The 15,449-nt window shown below is 38.8% G+C and overlaps 1 protein-coding gene across 14 annotated transcripts in view; it reads right to left on the bottom strand.

Annotated features, from left to right (window-relative positions):
- PPP4R1 (protein phosphatase 4 regulatory subunit 1) overlaps positions 1–15,449 on the bottom strand; it is a 63,925-nt gene that overhangs the window by 6,409 nt on the left and 42,067 nt on the right. For all 14 annotated transcript variants that reach the window (XM_051773265.1, XM_051773288.1, XM_051773238.1 and 11 more), the window contains 6 exons: positions 14,405–14,563; positions 13,161–13,291; positions 11,533–12,050; positions 7,089–7,264; positions 2,910–3,005; positions 1,459–1,644 (listed from right to left, as the gene is read on the bottom strand). In XM_051773265.1, coding sequence (XP_051629225.1) covers positions 1,459–1,644; positions 2,910–3,005; positions 7,089–7,264; positions 11,533–12,050; positions 13,161–13,291; positions 14,405–14,563 — 1,266 coding nt within the window. The remainder of the gene's footprint in view (positions 1–1,458; positions 1,645–2,909; positions 3,006–7,088; positions 7,265–11,532; positions 12,051–13,160; positions 13,292–14,404; positions 14,564–15,449) is intronic.

Genomic DNA, 15,449 nt, shown 5'->3' with positions numbered 1-15,449 from the left:
GAAGTGCTCTATTCTAACCCTCTATTGAGGGTCAGTATCCAAGCTGGACTCCCAGCAAGCTACAGTACTGACAAACATCTTCAAAGTGTCAACTGAAAGTTAAATTGGAAATTTAAAAGAAAAAAAAAAGGAAAATTAAAGAGAGGACAAATGATCAGGTATCATCTCTTCCACCTGAATATCAAGGAACCAGGCAAACAGAAGTAATGAAAATATTTTAACTTTATGGGTGCCAGGAAGGAAAATAGTATTCCTGACATCAGTATTCTTGCACACATTGCTTTTTGCTTTAAATTCTTTTGTATAAATTAGTTTCAATGACTACTCTCTCCCCAATTTAATTTATAGAGCAGAATAAAATATATATGCCACAATATTTCAGCTGGGATATTTTAGCTTCCATAATAGGTAAAGTTTCTTCCACACTGAGTGCTCAGTAGCCCAAGACTAGTAGAGCTTTTAGACAGCCTAAATTGAGGGTGCACTATTTTAATCGAGGAGCTATTTCAAATAAGTCTTTTAAAAATAAAAGAACATCTATTCTCTAGCCAGCACTTTCCAACTAGCCTGGGTACTGTTCTTTTGCCCTGGTTTGGTGATTTGATCTTAATTCAGATTAGACTGGCAAAGAACTCCAGACTGTTTTGAACAAAGGGTAATTTGTTTTTACTTGTGTTTTAAATTTATTAGCTGTTTGTTTTTAATGGCTGCAGAAGAGTTTGGAAAACATGAGCAACAGCCATGTAAAAATTGTTCACTATGTATCACTGAGAACTGCTGCTCTGACATTGCAAGCAGCAAGTTCAAGAGAGGTGAAGTAGTCTGAGAATATTTAAAAAAATGCAAAGAGCATCTCCAAAAAAGGAAACAAGGGAGGACTGGGAAACAACTGCAAACCAACAGCAAAATGAACAAAGCCACCTCCTTACCACCTGACAACAAGGAAAATAGTGCTATTTCCAGCATTTGTTTTTAAAGTGGCAATGCTGTGTGGTGACAAGTGATGTTGTTCCTTTATGACTAACTGGATGCAGCACCAAAGGCCTGGCGTGAGGCTGACTCACTGAGCTCCAGACATGCCTGCAGGGGCAATGTCTGCTCACAGAGCTGCACAGCCCAGATTCTCATACCTATGAGACTCCCAGACACCACCACAAGATTTCAAGCAAGCAGAGGAAATCGGAGACCACTCCTCACTTTCCTACTGGAGATAACACCTCCCACTCTAACCACCCCATTTCCTTACTACCTGAGCACAACACACCCCCAGCTTCTTCTGAGACAACCATTACACCTTCATTCCTTACATAAATAACTAACATCAGCAGTGGAAAGCTCCATGTAAAAAGCAGGGCAACCCAACTCAGTAAACAAGAGAAATCACCACAGAGGTTCAGACTGTTCATTGTCACATCACAGAAGTTCAGATCATTTGCTGTGAGAGCTGCTTGAGCTTACCTGCATGTCAGATGCCAGTGTCTCATAGGTGTCTTTCAGACAGTGCCAATTCTGCCTGCCCAGTGTCAGTGCCACCCCTGGCAGGCTGTAGGCACAGTGCTTGGCAATCTCGGTATCGACTGTTTGTGCGCGAGATGGATCAGTCATTGATAAGTACTGATCCAGCAAGGCTTGAGGTACAACATCCTGCAGGCAACAAAAGGGTAGAGCCTTTATACTATTTTCAATTAATCCTCATAAGGTTTACTAAAATTCCTGGGAACACTGTCAGAAAAAAAAACAAACATTTTTTTCTACCATAACTATAGAATATTACTTAATTACAGTGTCTTAATTAGAGCACAAAGACTTGGTATTTCCTAATTTCCACCAAAAGGTTCCAAAGTAACTATGACATGACTGGGGGCTATCTGAAAATATACAGATCCACAGAACAGATGAACAAGTGGATCACAGTTGTCTTAGGTAGAGCAGGAAATTAAAAGACTACATTCTACCTCTTTGCAAACATTCAGGCTCATGGGTTGTGCAAACTGGTCATTTTAACCCATCCATAATAATAGGTAAAACAGCAAATGATGAGATTTGCTCAGAAAAACATTTTTAATTCTCTCAAAATCTTGGGAAGGTGGAGAGAAGAAAACTAAAAGCAGGGAGCAGAGTATAGTGTGTTCAATATTGCTTCCAAACTCCCTGAATAGTCAAAAGGAAGGAAAAGGCTTCTCCGGAGACAAAGAGATCTCCAGTGAAGACTAATCCTTCTGTCCACTGAGAAACAAAAGCATCTGAATCAAAATTCTGTGAAAATCTCTTTGCATTGACTTCACCGCTACGTTTGCACTGACTCTACTAAGGGGTGCACAAGAATATTTCCCTGACACAGCCATGCAACAGCTTTGCTGACAAGAAACAAGAGGGACTGAGGTTCCCACTCAAGCGTGCTGCCCAGTGGCACACTTAATGTTAAACTATGTAACAACAAACATTTGATTCCTTTTGGGAAAAAATACCAGAGAGACAGTTGGAGCTCAATGAAATACTTCCACAACTGTTCTGCAAGAAGCTATCATGGGGTGGGGGCGGTTCCACTCAAATCATGTAATTAAAAAATCCTCTTTCCTCAATAACCTAATTTCCATTACAGCATCATTTCCATAGAAAATTAAACCAATTGAAACTAGACCCTGGAAATCTATGACAACTGTTACCTCATGTCAAAAAACTATTGTGACCTCTTACGCATAAATATAACAGAAACAACCGCTGAACTAAGCCATTATCTCTGGAAAGAAGGAATATTTCAAAACTACTTAAGAGGTTTGCTCATTTAATAGAAACCATATCACATCAGGAATAATTGAAAGAAAAGGATAAAGGTGATCCTCATACACATAAAAAAGAATTCCACTTATCTGATACACATAAGAAAACCAGAAGTCACTTTCGTTTACCTGTACTTTGGATTTTCTTTCTTCTTCAGGGCTGAAACTACTGTTGGTGCTCAAATCTGAATCATTATGAATATAGTGAAGTGTAGAATCCATACTCTGTGAAAAAAAAGAGAACAAAAGGTCACACAAAATACACTCTAGGATTAAACACAAAAGAAATATCAACATGAGGAAGTGTTGCCCTAACCTCAGAGTCTTTTTTTAGATTAAAAGAAAATATGTTTTAATATCAAATACAATTTTGCTACAGCCCAAAATCAAAAGATAAATCTTTCTGCTTTCAATTTCAAACTGAGGCTCTTCTTATTCTGCTCCATTTTGGTTCTTATGGAATGAAAAATCACAAGAGAGGAGTAACTTTAAGACCGCATTAAGGAAAATGTAACCAACATACGGGTGGCACTGCCTGTCCCCTGAGTGGAAAATGAGAAAACACCTGTAACCAGTTTTGCTGGATTTGTTGCTTTGGATTTGTACTAGAAAAAAGTCAAAACAAAGCCACCCTCACAGTGAAGAGTAGAAACTGATGAGACTTATGCTGTTGCTCATTTCCTAGAGGTGACTATTCTACAATCTTCTCTATGGATAAGCTTCACCTTATAATATGGAGTCCTAGTTGGCCATAGCTGCTGACAACAGTCATAACCTCTCTCATCAGTTCCATTAAAATAATTTTTAGCAATCATTCAAGCATCCTGGCTACATATCTGGACCTTGAAGATAAGGGCTGAGACTGTTTCAGAATTCTGCCGAGCAGCAGAGGTTTCATATGCTGTGATGAACTGTGCTGCTGAGGGGATGTAGCACTGTCACTTTCCATACAAGTGAAGATCTCCAAATACAATGGACTTTGCATAATAAACCATGAGTTTCAAGAAGTATGCGATGAATATTAGAAAAGCAGATCAGGCTGCTGTGTGGTGGCACAGGACAAAGGCATTTTTGCTAGATTTGAGCCAAGGTATCTATCTATTCACAGGTGCTGCAGGGTGAGCTCCCAGGGTCAACACAAGCAATGAGAGCATGCCTACTCTACCAGCTGTTCAGATTATTCTGACAATGAGAATTTTTGAGCAAACTATAGACTTCTCCATAAAAGCCTCCAGGATACCATCTGTCTTCCGTGGTTTGACTTCAGACAGTTGCTTTTTCCTCTCCCATGAGCTGCTTTTATCTAAGAACTGGGCTGTAATTTTAGTTGCTGAGGTATAATTACAGGTGATAAAGACCAGGTAGAGCTGTGAGGCAACTGCATATTGCTGGCACAGCAGTCCATGTCACCTGCCAGGCTTATCAAGCAGCAGCAAGAAAGTGCCAAAGAGCCAAGGAAAGAACAGATCTGCAAGTAACTCCCCAACTAAATGTGTCCAGCAGCATACAACTCCAACTATAAAACCTCCAGAGGCTCTGAAAACCACCTCTGCAGGATTCTTCGTTTGACAGTCAATTCCTTCACTCTTTTTTAGCCTTTTATTTGGCTGGGTTTTTCTCCCCAGAAAAAGAGATCATTTGCAGTATTGTCAGAAATTCACCGGTTTTGACCTCTTTCAAATCAAGAAATTACAAGGCTGTCAGTACACCCTATCCACAGTGCTTTCCATGAGTTGTCCAGGAGCACAGGAACAAAGGCTAGTCATCCATTCTGCTACAAAAAAAATGAAAGGACTCCATCACACACATTCTCTGCTACCCCAGTTCCAAAAGGCTAAGTTTAAAAAACACAAAATAAAAATCATATTTTATGGATTGAACTAAGTTGAAGTATGTCAGTATATATATATACACTGAATATACTGAAGATGGGAACATTTTTACCCAGCCACTTTTAAAGTCAAATATGCATTTCAGAGAGGAAGAACTTCTGTACAGAACCACAGCATCAGTCAGTATTTAAGTTATGCAGTATCTCTATTCCTGAAGATGAAGTTCCATCTGTACTTCTCCAGGCACACACTGAACTGAGCATTTCAGAGAGCCAGGACATAGAAATTCAGCAGGGTTTAACCTGAAAGCTTCTTGTCTACCAAACTGGTGAACCACCGCCTCTGAGATGCAAAAATCTTTGTCATGGTCTTACAAATCTCTAAGGTGAGGTTTCCTTTAGCTCCTCTTCTTAAAGAGAGATACTTGTGCCAGACAGGAGTGGACTGGTTTTAATTCAGTTTCCTTTCCTTTTCTTTTCATTCTTTTCTATCTCTAATGAAAAAAAAAGGAAAAAAGGACTCCCACACCCATCCACTGGGTGGATGTGACTTGGGGAATTTCTTAAGGCTTACATTTCTTTACCAAACCTTTTAGAGAATGTACAACCTAAAGAACATAAAAACAATGGCTCTTGAGTAAAAATAAAACATCTACCTTCAACAAGCAAGATTCATGTCCCAAAATCTTACTGGTTCACTCTATTACACCATTTATTTCATTTGAATAGAGAACCTCTTAGTAATACATAGCAATAACTCCTTCAGGAGCCAATACAGCTACTGAAGGACAAGCAAAGTGTGTTTTGCCTGGTGGTATCCGTGTACAGCTGAGCAGGCTGCATTCAAATAAAATACTTTAGCTTGATTTTTTTGTCAAGTGTCCAGTACCCAGTCGACACATTGCTATGCTGAGACTTACAAACAAAAAAACAAGCAAAGACACAACAACACCAAACCACAAAAAAACCCACCACCAAAAAAAAAAAACACTAAACCAAAAAAACCCGAACAACCACCTGTGAAAATCAGAGCTCTCTTCACTGCTAGGGGCAACAGTCTACTTGCTCAACAGATCACAGCTTGATTCCCAGAATTCTAGGTCACCTCTGTAATATCCGTTCACTTATGAAATAAGGACTTGATTCAGTGCCAGTAACAAACAAGGAACTGACAGATTAAGAGCATTCTCTCAAAGCATAAAACTGAAACATGCGAAACTAACATATACTAGAAATGTGACAGGTTGTTACACTTTCTGTCAGCACCATACTCTGTAAAGACATAAAACGTAGGACAAGTCCCTCTGAACAAACACCACCCTCACCATCCCCAAAAATTCTTAAGGACAGAGGATATATTTACACTGCCATTTTGCAGACTGGCATTAGAAAAAAGTGACTACAACAGATCCTATGATTAAAAATCATATCGAGTCTGACATAAAGGAATCAGGGCAGGTTGGTCATTTTGAAAAAAACCAACTGCATTTGTAGAGTTAAATTATGATTGTGTATAATCAGCAGTATCCAAGTAAATGTCACATTCCTAAACTCCTCATATGTTTAGATGGTAGTCCAACAGTTTAGGTGAGAAGTTAATTAAATGTCACCAAGAAACACTGTTCTGATTAAAGAAGGATGAAAATGTTTGCACTGAACTGACACTAACTCCTAGATGTTTCAAAGACATCAAAATTTCATCTGAAGATACCATTTCAGCAATATGATTGAACAAATCGCTGTGGTTTTATGGAGCATGTTTTGGAACCATTGCTTTCTGCATAGCCATAGCTTTTAATACCACCAGAGCTTGTGGCACCATATGCAGTGAACATAGTGGGTTTGGCTGACACACAGTAAAGAACAGAAAAAGAGTATCAAAACACCAGGACTACAGTCAGGCAGGGGGCAGTGGTGGGGGGCTGAAGAAGTAAGTACAAAATCCTTAAGATGTTACTGATTGCTAGAATCACTTTCTCTTTCAGCAGTCCATACAACATTTAGATTGCAAGTCCTGAACTTCTCTTATGCAGACCAGTAAACTACTATAAATCATTTCACAGGGAGCAAAAAGAACAAAGTACCTCATTCTCCAGGTTCATGTGGGGGCACCGGAGAAGAGGATTGTCTTATTTTAAGTAGGGCTCTGTTTTAAGGAAGGCAATTTCACAGCAATAAACTGCAATAGCATTAAAACATCTTCAAATGCGACAGTCACAACAGAGATTTTAACAGAAACAATTTCAAAAATTTACATGGACAAGCACAGAACTGGCAAAAACAAAGGCACCCAACACAACTCATTTTATTTTAGTAGCTAGCACTTTAACACCAGCCAAAAAACCCGACTGCCATGCTAGCCAAAGTAGGAAGCAATTGGCTGCAATCACCACACAAATGCAAAACACAGTTCTGTTACTGGAGCCCTGGAAATCCTAGTGGGAAAAAAAAATAAGAGTACAAAACTCACTTCTTACCTCAACAGTATCACCAATTAAAGGCACAATATCACCCAGTATAGGTTTAAAACTTTGTTGGTCATTGATGGTTAGTTCAGTCTGTGAATCTGTTCCCTTGCTGATGCTGGTCATTGTCTCTTCTTGAGGATCCAAACTGGATGCTCTGAGCGCAGCAGACAACACCTCCACTTGTGCTGCAGCACATGAAAGAGAAATACATGAGAGACTAAATTGCAATAAAACTTTTAGCAAATCAACTTTCAGACAGTGACTAATTAACTGAAAGATGGTGGAGGAACTACAGGGGAGGTACAAACCTAAGGTCATTAACTGTTGGTAAATCCCAAAGTGGGGACAATTAGAGTTTCACTCTACTCTTTTCACAGGGTGCTTAACCAAACCACAGCATTTATCCTTAAAGAAAAAAAAAAAAACAAAAACAAACAAAAAAAACCCCCAAACCCAACAGGAACAAGAGACTGTTGTTATGGTAGGATCAGTTCTTTAAGAATCTCAGTACATATCAATGGTGCAAATACTTTTTAGGGCAGAACAGCATATGAATATTAATTTACAGACTGGGCCATATGAGGGAGGTGGGACTAAGAGAAAGAAGGGAAATGTAATTCAAATAAAGGTTAACAACATGTTTACTCATACAGAAAGCACTTAAGTTCTGAGAAATTGTGTCTCTTGATATATATGGTCAGTAAATTCTTCTGGTTTTATAGCAGCTCTAAAGCCAAGATCTAAACAGAAGGATACCAGTAGCTCTTTTCTGGACAGGATACTTTAGCCTCATTGCATCCATCAAACAAATAATGAAGGTTGTACTGTTTGATGTCCTCCTATTTATCAAAAGAAAACATTAGCACTTCATGCTCTGCCATCCACTCTTCTGAAAAAGATACAGCAGTTCTGAGACTGCTCTGCTTTATATCCCTCTGCTTAATACTAATTTAAAAAAAGCTTTGTCAAGCACAGTCCTTGGATATAGCCTGACCTGAGCAGATGAAGTATCAGAGGCAATCTTCACTGCAAGCAACACAAAATTCAGTGCAGGTTAATCTACCCTGCCACTCTCTTTTTCCACTTCCTTCCAAGAGAGTAAGGAAGTCTCCTCACTCATTAAATTTACTCAGGCATCCAGAAGCTCTGTTCTTCATATTTTGTCTTTTCCAAGGTTTGTTCATTGTTAAAATAAACGACAAACCATATGTTTGTTTTCAATCCCACGTTGCTATACTAAGCTACAGAATCTGAATTTCTCCCTTTAGCTGTTTTAATATGGTTGTTAACAAGAATTAAACACAGAAAGTTGGACTCATTCATAGATAAAAGAAACATATATGCAATACAACTATTACAAGAAGCCTAAAAAATTATAACACAACTGCTGCTAGCAAAAACTGGAAAACACTGGTTTCTAGGTAGAGTATGATGAGCAGGAGTAAAGATAATTCTTTACAACATGCAATGCTAATTCTCTAACTGCATCAAATTTCTAATAGAGTAACCTTATTACATTTCTGTAATTTACCTCAACAGAAAAAAATCATCATTAAAAACTTAAAAACATAATCATCATACTAATACTTCCACTACAAAACTGATTATGTTAAAATATACAGTTTTAATATATCTATATGTAATATCCATTATAATGTATAATTTCTAATTGTACAGGGAAGAACATCACCTTATTACCATCACTAGCTATTTTGCATAGTCAAATAATAAAAATTCAATGTGATCTTTAAAGACTTCAAAACCACTGTGCCAATGATCCTGGTTCAAACATGGTTCCACACTACAGGAATTAATTTTTTTCTTTAAGTTTAGAAAATATTTCAAAAAAAAAACCCCAAACAAAAACGTTAGGAGAAGCCTGCTGAATTTGCAGAGTCAAGCACAGAGAGATGAGGTACAGCCAGAGTTAAGGTCTTCTGAACAACTTAACCTTATTGACACATGCATAACATCGTACACTACAGTCTTCATTCCCAAACCACGCTTTTGCTAAGTCATCCCCACTTCATCTTGTGATGCCTCTAGGATGCCTGGCCAGTTTGTTACAGGAGCTCTCCTATAGCAGGCATTCGCTTACCCACCACAGAGAACACAGTATCTTCCCCTTCCATCCCTTGACAGCAATAAAGATAAGAGCACAGCATGGAAGCAGGAGTCCAGGACTTAGGTGACAGTAAATCAATGAAGAAAGTAAGTGCAAGAAAAAGGTCACAGGGATTTAAAAAGAAAGACAGAGAGGAAGAAAAATCCCTAGCTTGCTTAGTGTTTGCTGTCAAGAACCAGCCCACTCACAGTACAACACTCATAAAAATGTAATAGCTAGCCTTGTGGGGAGGGGGAGGCACAGGTGGGAAAAGACCCTATGGAGCATATGGGACCAGGGCTGTTTAGCAAACATATGTAAGTCATATATACTAGAGACAAAATTATCTGTGAAATGAAGTAATTTCACAACATTTCTATGAAAACAAGAAATTAAGGTTATCTTTGGAGTGAATATTTATATCATCAATAAGCAACAACAATTTTAGATGGTGAAGATGGAAGCCTTAATTCCCGGTATCGCCAGAAGCAAGGAGGCAGTCAGGGCTCTGATCTTCCGGATCACCCTCAGACCAAATCTATCTCTTGTGTGTCACAATTCATGAACTGTAATGTTGAAAGCATAGGCATTAAGTCAGCTACTCAGAGACTAAAGTCTGGATACCTACCACTTCTACATGCACTTCAGTGTTTGAGACAAGCATGCAGAATAAATATTATTTGCAGTTGGTGCAAACTTAAAATGGCAACATTACCAAATCAAAACAGGCATGTTGTTAAATTCCAGCTTCTCAAGAATTTAGACCGAATAATGAGACCACAGGCCAGAGGAAAACTAGGAATGTTTTCACTACACAGCCTTGCCCAAGTCAGAGGTACTGAATGGAGTACAAATGTGACTGAGTAATCAAGACCATCCACTCCCACCTTCAATTAGAATACATGGCACTGTTAACCCTAATTCAAGTCTTTTCTAACTTATGATCACTGAGAATCCATGGTGTTGACATCCTAGTAACAGTGTTCTTCTCTTGAAATGCATAAACTTTGGTAAACAACTGCACAGAAAACCTCCTGGCACCCAGTCAAGAGAACTGCAAACAAACAAAAAATCCAAAAACCTGCTCTGAAACAAGACATGAACACACACGAGAGGAACAACCTCATAACACAGGGCAATTCTAGATGTACAAGTACATATGTATGCTTACATAAATCAGTGTGTTTAAGATATGTTCTACAACTAGATAAAACAAAGTTTTACAAAGTAGACCTAAACAGCAGTGTGAGTTTTAGCAGTCAGCTTCAGGGATGGGTTCTGTGAAGAATGAGATAATTAGCAAGGCTGAAAGTGCCCAAAGCACTCCTAAAGCAACAAAATTTTATCTGCTGACTTCACAGTTGATTAAATAGAAGCAGCCCAAAATAGATTTAAGAAAAGTTATTAGCATATCAACCTACTAACAATAAAAATATGCCAAAAGCAGTATCAGCTTATTAAAAAATGTTTTTCCCCAACTTGTCTCTTCTTTTCCTTCCTATTTTTTCTCGTAAAGAGATATGCTTCCTCCTAGAGATTCTTCACCTCTGGAATAACATGGCTTAGTGGTACCTCTGGACTTTCTGACTGTGATGCTCAAGCTTGACGTGCCTTACCATTTATTCAGCATATGAATACCAAGAGAAACCTATTTCCAGTAAGTACGTGTAAATGAGCCAAGTCCTTTTAGCCCATGACATGTTTCTGAGGTGCTGTTCCACCAGCTTGTCATACTTATAAAAACCCCTCTTCACCCTTCACGAGCTTTTAAAATGGAGGATGTGTGTTCACTTCAAGAATTCAGCTTGGATCAATTATCAGTCTGATCCAACAAACTTGTCACATTGAAGTTGACAACACGAGACTGCAACAATAAAGCTCTTGCAGAAAAAATGGAGAAGACCAATTCATCAAAAACAAAATGGATAATGCACAAAAAGAAAACCTTTAATCACACTGATAATTTCAAAAAAGACTCCTATTAATCTGCCTTATTTTTCATGTGTGCTAATTAGAAATAAACTTGCTTATCAACAGCTTATGCCTTTGAACCATCTATTTGATTATAGTGTCAAAACAGGCAATCAGAACCTTATACTACTAACTGCATGTGCATTCAGTTTACAGAAGGATTCATACTCCTATTAAACATCTTTACAGAAATACAAGTTCTCTTTTAGTTCGCCATCAATTTTCAGAATTGATTTCACATCAATTTTCCTCAACCTCTTTGACAACCAGGAGAAAATAGAATTTCTGACTTTTAAAACTACTAAGAGATTAAAGTCCAAGTAAAGCAACATATGCATACCTCCAAACACTAAAAATGCTTCAGTATCTTTACCATACCTTTAACATCTGGATCATCTATATGGGGTTCCAAATTTTCTATCATTTCTTCTAATTCCTTCCTTGTTGCCATAGGAATGCTTGGAGACACTGGCATAGTGAGTTCCTGTATTTCTCTATCGAGTTTTATATCAGAAGTCTGCTGAAGCTCAAAGTCAATATCTATTTCAGGAAGTGGAGTCCTCCAGAAATGGAAAGAGTTGTACAATTCCTGCTCTGAAAGAGAGGTTTCCTGTGAATTCAGTCCAGCCTCCTGCAGACCTGCTGTACAGCAATGAGAACTTTCCTCATTCTCATCCGCCATTTCCCCACAAGATTCTGAAGATAAAGTGCAATGGAAGGATGACTCAGTCTGGTAATCACTTTCCCTCTGGGAGTTATTTGACACTGTATTTTGATCTTCCATGGCATTTTCAAGTTTTGTTGCAAGATCATCACCATCAACATGTGAAGACAGATCCTCTGTCCTGTTGTGCTCTTCCTCTGTTGTGACATCTTCTGTGGTCCTGACTTGTTCACTGTTGAGTGCCAAAGCAAATGAACATTTACAAACCAAAATAAACTTGTTGCAAACAGATGCTCTTGAAAATTCAAACACATGCTATCAATTTGTTATTTATCAAAGTGCATTTACTTACACCATAACTAAAAAAAAAAATCATAGAATCACAAAATGATCAAGGTTGGATGGGCCCTCTAGAAGCTATCTGGGCCAAACCCCCTGTTCAAGCAGTGACACCCAGAGCCTGTTGCCCAGGACTGTGTTCAGACAGCTTCTGAATATTTCAGATGATGGATACTCCACAGCCTCCATGGACAACCTGCAGTTGTGCTTGGTCATCCTCACAGTAAAAAAAAGTGTTTCCTGATGTTCAGAAGGAACCTCCTGTGTTTCAGATTGTGGACATTGCCTCTGTCACTGGGCACCACTACAAAGAGCCTGTCTCTGTCCTCTTTGCACTCTCCCTTCAGGTATTTATGGACATAGATAAGATCCCATTGACCCCTCTCTTTTCCAGGCTGAAGTCCCAGCTTTCTCAGCCTTTCCTCAGAGGAGACATGCTCCAGTCCATCATCTTGTGGCCCTTCACTGAACTCTCTCTGGTATGTCCATGCCTCCCTCTGGATGGCAGCATTACCCTCTAGTGAATTAGCCACTCCTCCCAGTTTTATGTCATCAGCAAACCTGTTCCACCATCCAAATAGGACTGGACCCAGTATTGACCCTTGAGTTACATGACCAGTTACTGCACCACTGATCAGTGCCCTGTGGGCCCAACCATTCAGCAGCCATCAATCCACCTCACTGTTTGCTCACTGAACCCAACTTCATCACCTACTCTATGAGGTTCTTATGGGAGACCATGTAAAAAGTCTGCCTGAAGTCTAGGTAGACAGTACACACTGCTCTCCCTTGTCTATCAAGTCAGTCATTTCACCACAGAAGGTATCGTAACTTGTATTTTCAGTAAATAACTGAAAATTTCGGTCTCTTAAAATGAGATTATTCAGATCTCTCCATATATCAAGATACTCAATTTATCCAAGTAAGTTAATTTTCGAAACTTGCAGTTTATACAGAAGAAAAACAAGGAGAAAAAAATAGTTTGTAGATTTTGCAAATTTACCTATTTTCCTGTGTAGAACCACAATCTTCTGTGTTTTTACCATCTTCTTCTTTAAAGTACTGGCCACTGCTGGATGGATTAGCAAAAGTTGATATGAAAGGCCCCAGAGACTGAAAAGCTGCTTGGCGGACCTAGTGGAAAGGGTCCAAAGGGAAAATAAAGTTATATATATAAATTTTGCTGTCTTATGAAACATAAAATGTCAGCTACTAGGAACTGGAAGGTTCATAAGTGTACTAAGGAAGCAAGAGCAGAGGCTCTTGTCCGGAAAGAGTCAGCCAGCCGTATACATAAAGTGCCAAGTTAAAAAAAAAAGTTAAGAAAAAGGAAAAAGCAGGGTAAAACCAGTTAAATCACAGGTAACCGAGTTGACAGGCCTATTCCCCACAACCAGAGAAATCAGAACCTGTTAAGATAGTAGAAACAGGTATATTTGAAAGCTCAGCTGAGAATTTTAAAACTTGAAAGGAAAGCATCATTTACAGTGAAGAGACATTTCACTACCAGAAGTTTGACTGATAAGCTCTACATTTCTTTCCCTTTACTATTTGGCTATGTTGTACATTTGCTCCTCCTGTCTCCTATTATTTAGTCTCCCCTTGTCAACAATTCTCTATCTCAATTTTTCTTATTTGATTAATTCTGCTGGGCTACAACTTGCATGACTTTCCAAGATGTTCCTATGCATAAGATCCTTGGTTCTCAGAAGCAGTCTGCTTAATAACAAACTTAAGGTTTAAGAGCAGATCTATAAGACAACAAGTAAAATAAATTAAAAACCCCCAACAAACCCAAAAACCAACAACAAAAAAATCCCACACTAGAAACAATAAAAAATAAAATAATAAAAATCCCCACCAACAACATCCAAACCACCCACAAAATCAAACAAACCCCAAACCAACAACAAACTCCACTGCCCCACTCCCTCCCAAAAAGACATGGTGGTAGGGAACCTGAAGGAATGCAAGTAAGTCACATTAATGTTCCAGTTTTGTTAATGATTCTCAGCAATGTTAACTCGCAGGCAGTTCTGTAGCTAAAAAAAGCTATCCCACTGACACAGTTTTTCTTACATACTGCAGTGAAAATGTGAGGGACTCTACACTCATTGACAAACTAAGAACAATTTTGCTCGAGGTGCGTGAAACAGGTTATCCACACCTATGAGAAGTTTTATAAGGAGTACTGCAGCAAAACCCTTTAAAATGACAGCTATTCAAGAAATAAAAAGCAATTCTTACCCATCGTGAAGGATCACTAATCAGATTAATAAAAAGGGTTGACAATTTTGTCCTCCGGACTTCCTGTGATGTTGCACAAGAAACTGCCATGAAGCACTCAGCACAGGCTTTCCTAACTCCCCACACATTATCAGAGCAGAGCTGGAAAAACCTCGGCAGCTGTTAGGAACATAGTGAGTTTGCAAGTCTTAATAGGCAGCACTTGTTTCAAGGCAAGTTTTCTTTTCACATTTATTTCCTTCATCTGGTTCTCCACCCTCAGAGGAGTTAAGTTTAACATTTGCAAGACAAAGAACACACATTTAGTAGCACAATCCCTTCTAATCAGTTGCTTTCATGTTACTTATGGATACAGATAAGGAAAATTCACCTGTCTGAAGAACAGTAAGGAAATACTAACTTTTTAACCTGTATTACACCACAAGAAAACCCACCAAATCCACCAAGCCCAGCAAACCTATCGTAAGACAAAATCTTATGTCTACACCATTCTTTTAAAGCAGGAACAAGAAAAATAAAGAACACTGGTGCATTATTAGGAAAAAATTCTTTACTGTGAGGGTGGTGAGACACTGGTACAGGTTGTCCAGGGAGGCTGTGGATGCCCCATCCCTGTCAGTGTTCAAGGCTGGGTTGGATGAGGCCTTGAGCAACCTCGTCTAGTAGGTGTCCCTGCCCAAGGCAGGGGGGCTTGAGACTAGATGGTCTTTAAGGTTCCTTCCAGCCCTTAACACTTTTTGACTCTGTGATGAACATTTTGCCTATCAGAGACCACTTCAGGTGTAACATTCTAACTGATATGCAAAGGAATATCATCTTCAGAAAGAAAAACTTTCCCACCTAAACTTCTCTTTGTTAGATTTATCAATCTCTGACACCACCTACTCTAAAAAGCAGGACCTGAACTGCAAAGGGGAACAGGGGAATGAGAAAAACAGTATATTTGGTGCAGGAGAAGACATGTTTGAGCAGAGCAGTGGTTTTACTAATAAAACCGAAGCACTTTAAAGTTGCTCAGATGCTTGGGTTTTTTGGAAACAGTAAT

This window comes from Manacus candei, unplaced genomic scaffold (assembly GCF_025592945.1).
Source record: "Manacus candei isolate 608988 ecotype Guabito, Panama unplaced genomic scaffold, ASM2559294v1 h1tg000008l, whole genome shotgun sequence".
Classification (NCBI taxonomy): Eukaryota; Metazoa; Chordata; class Aves; order Passeriformes; family Pipridae; genus Manacus; species Manacus candei.
This window is presented reverse-complemented; position numbering and strand designations above follow the sequence as displayed.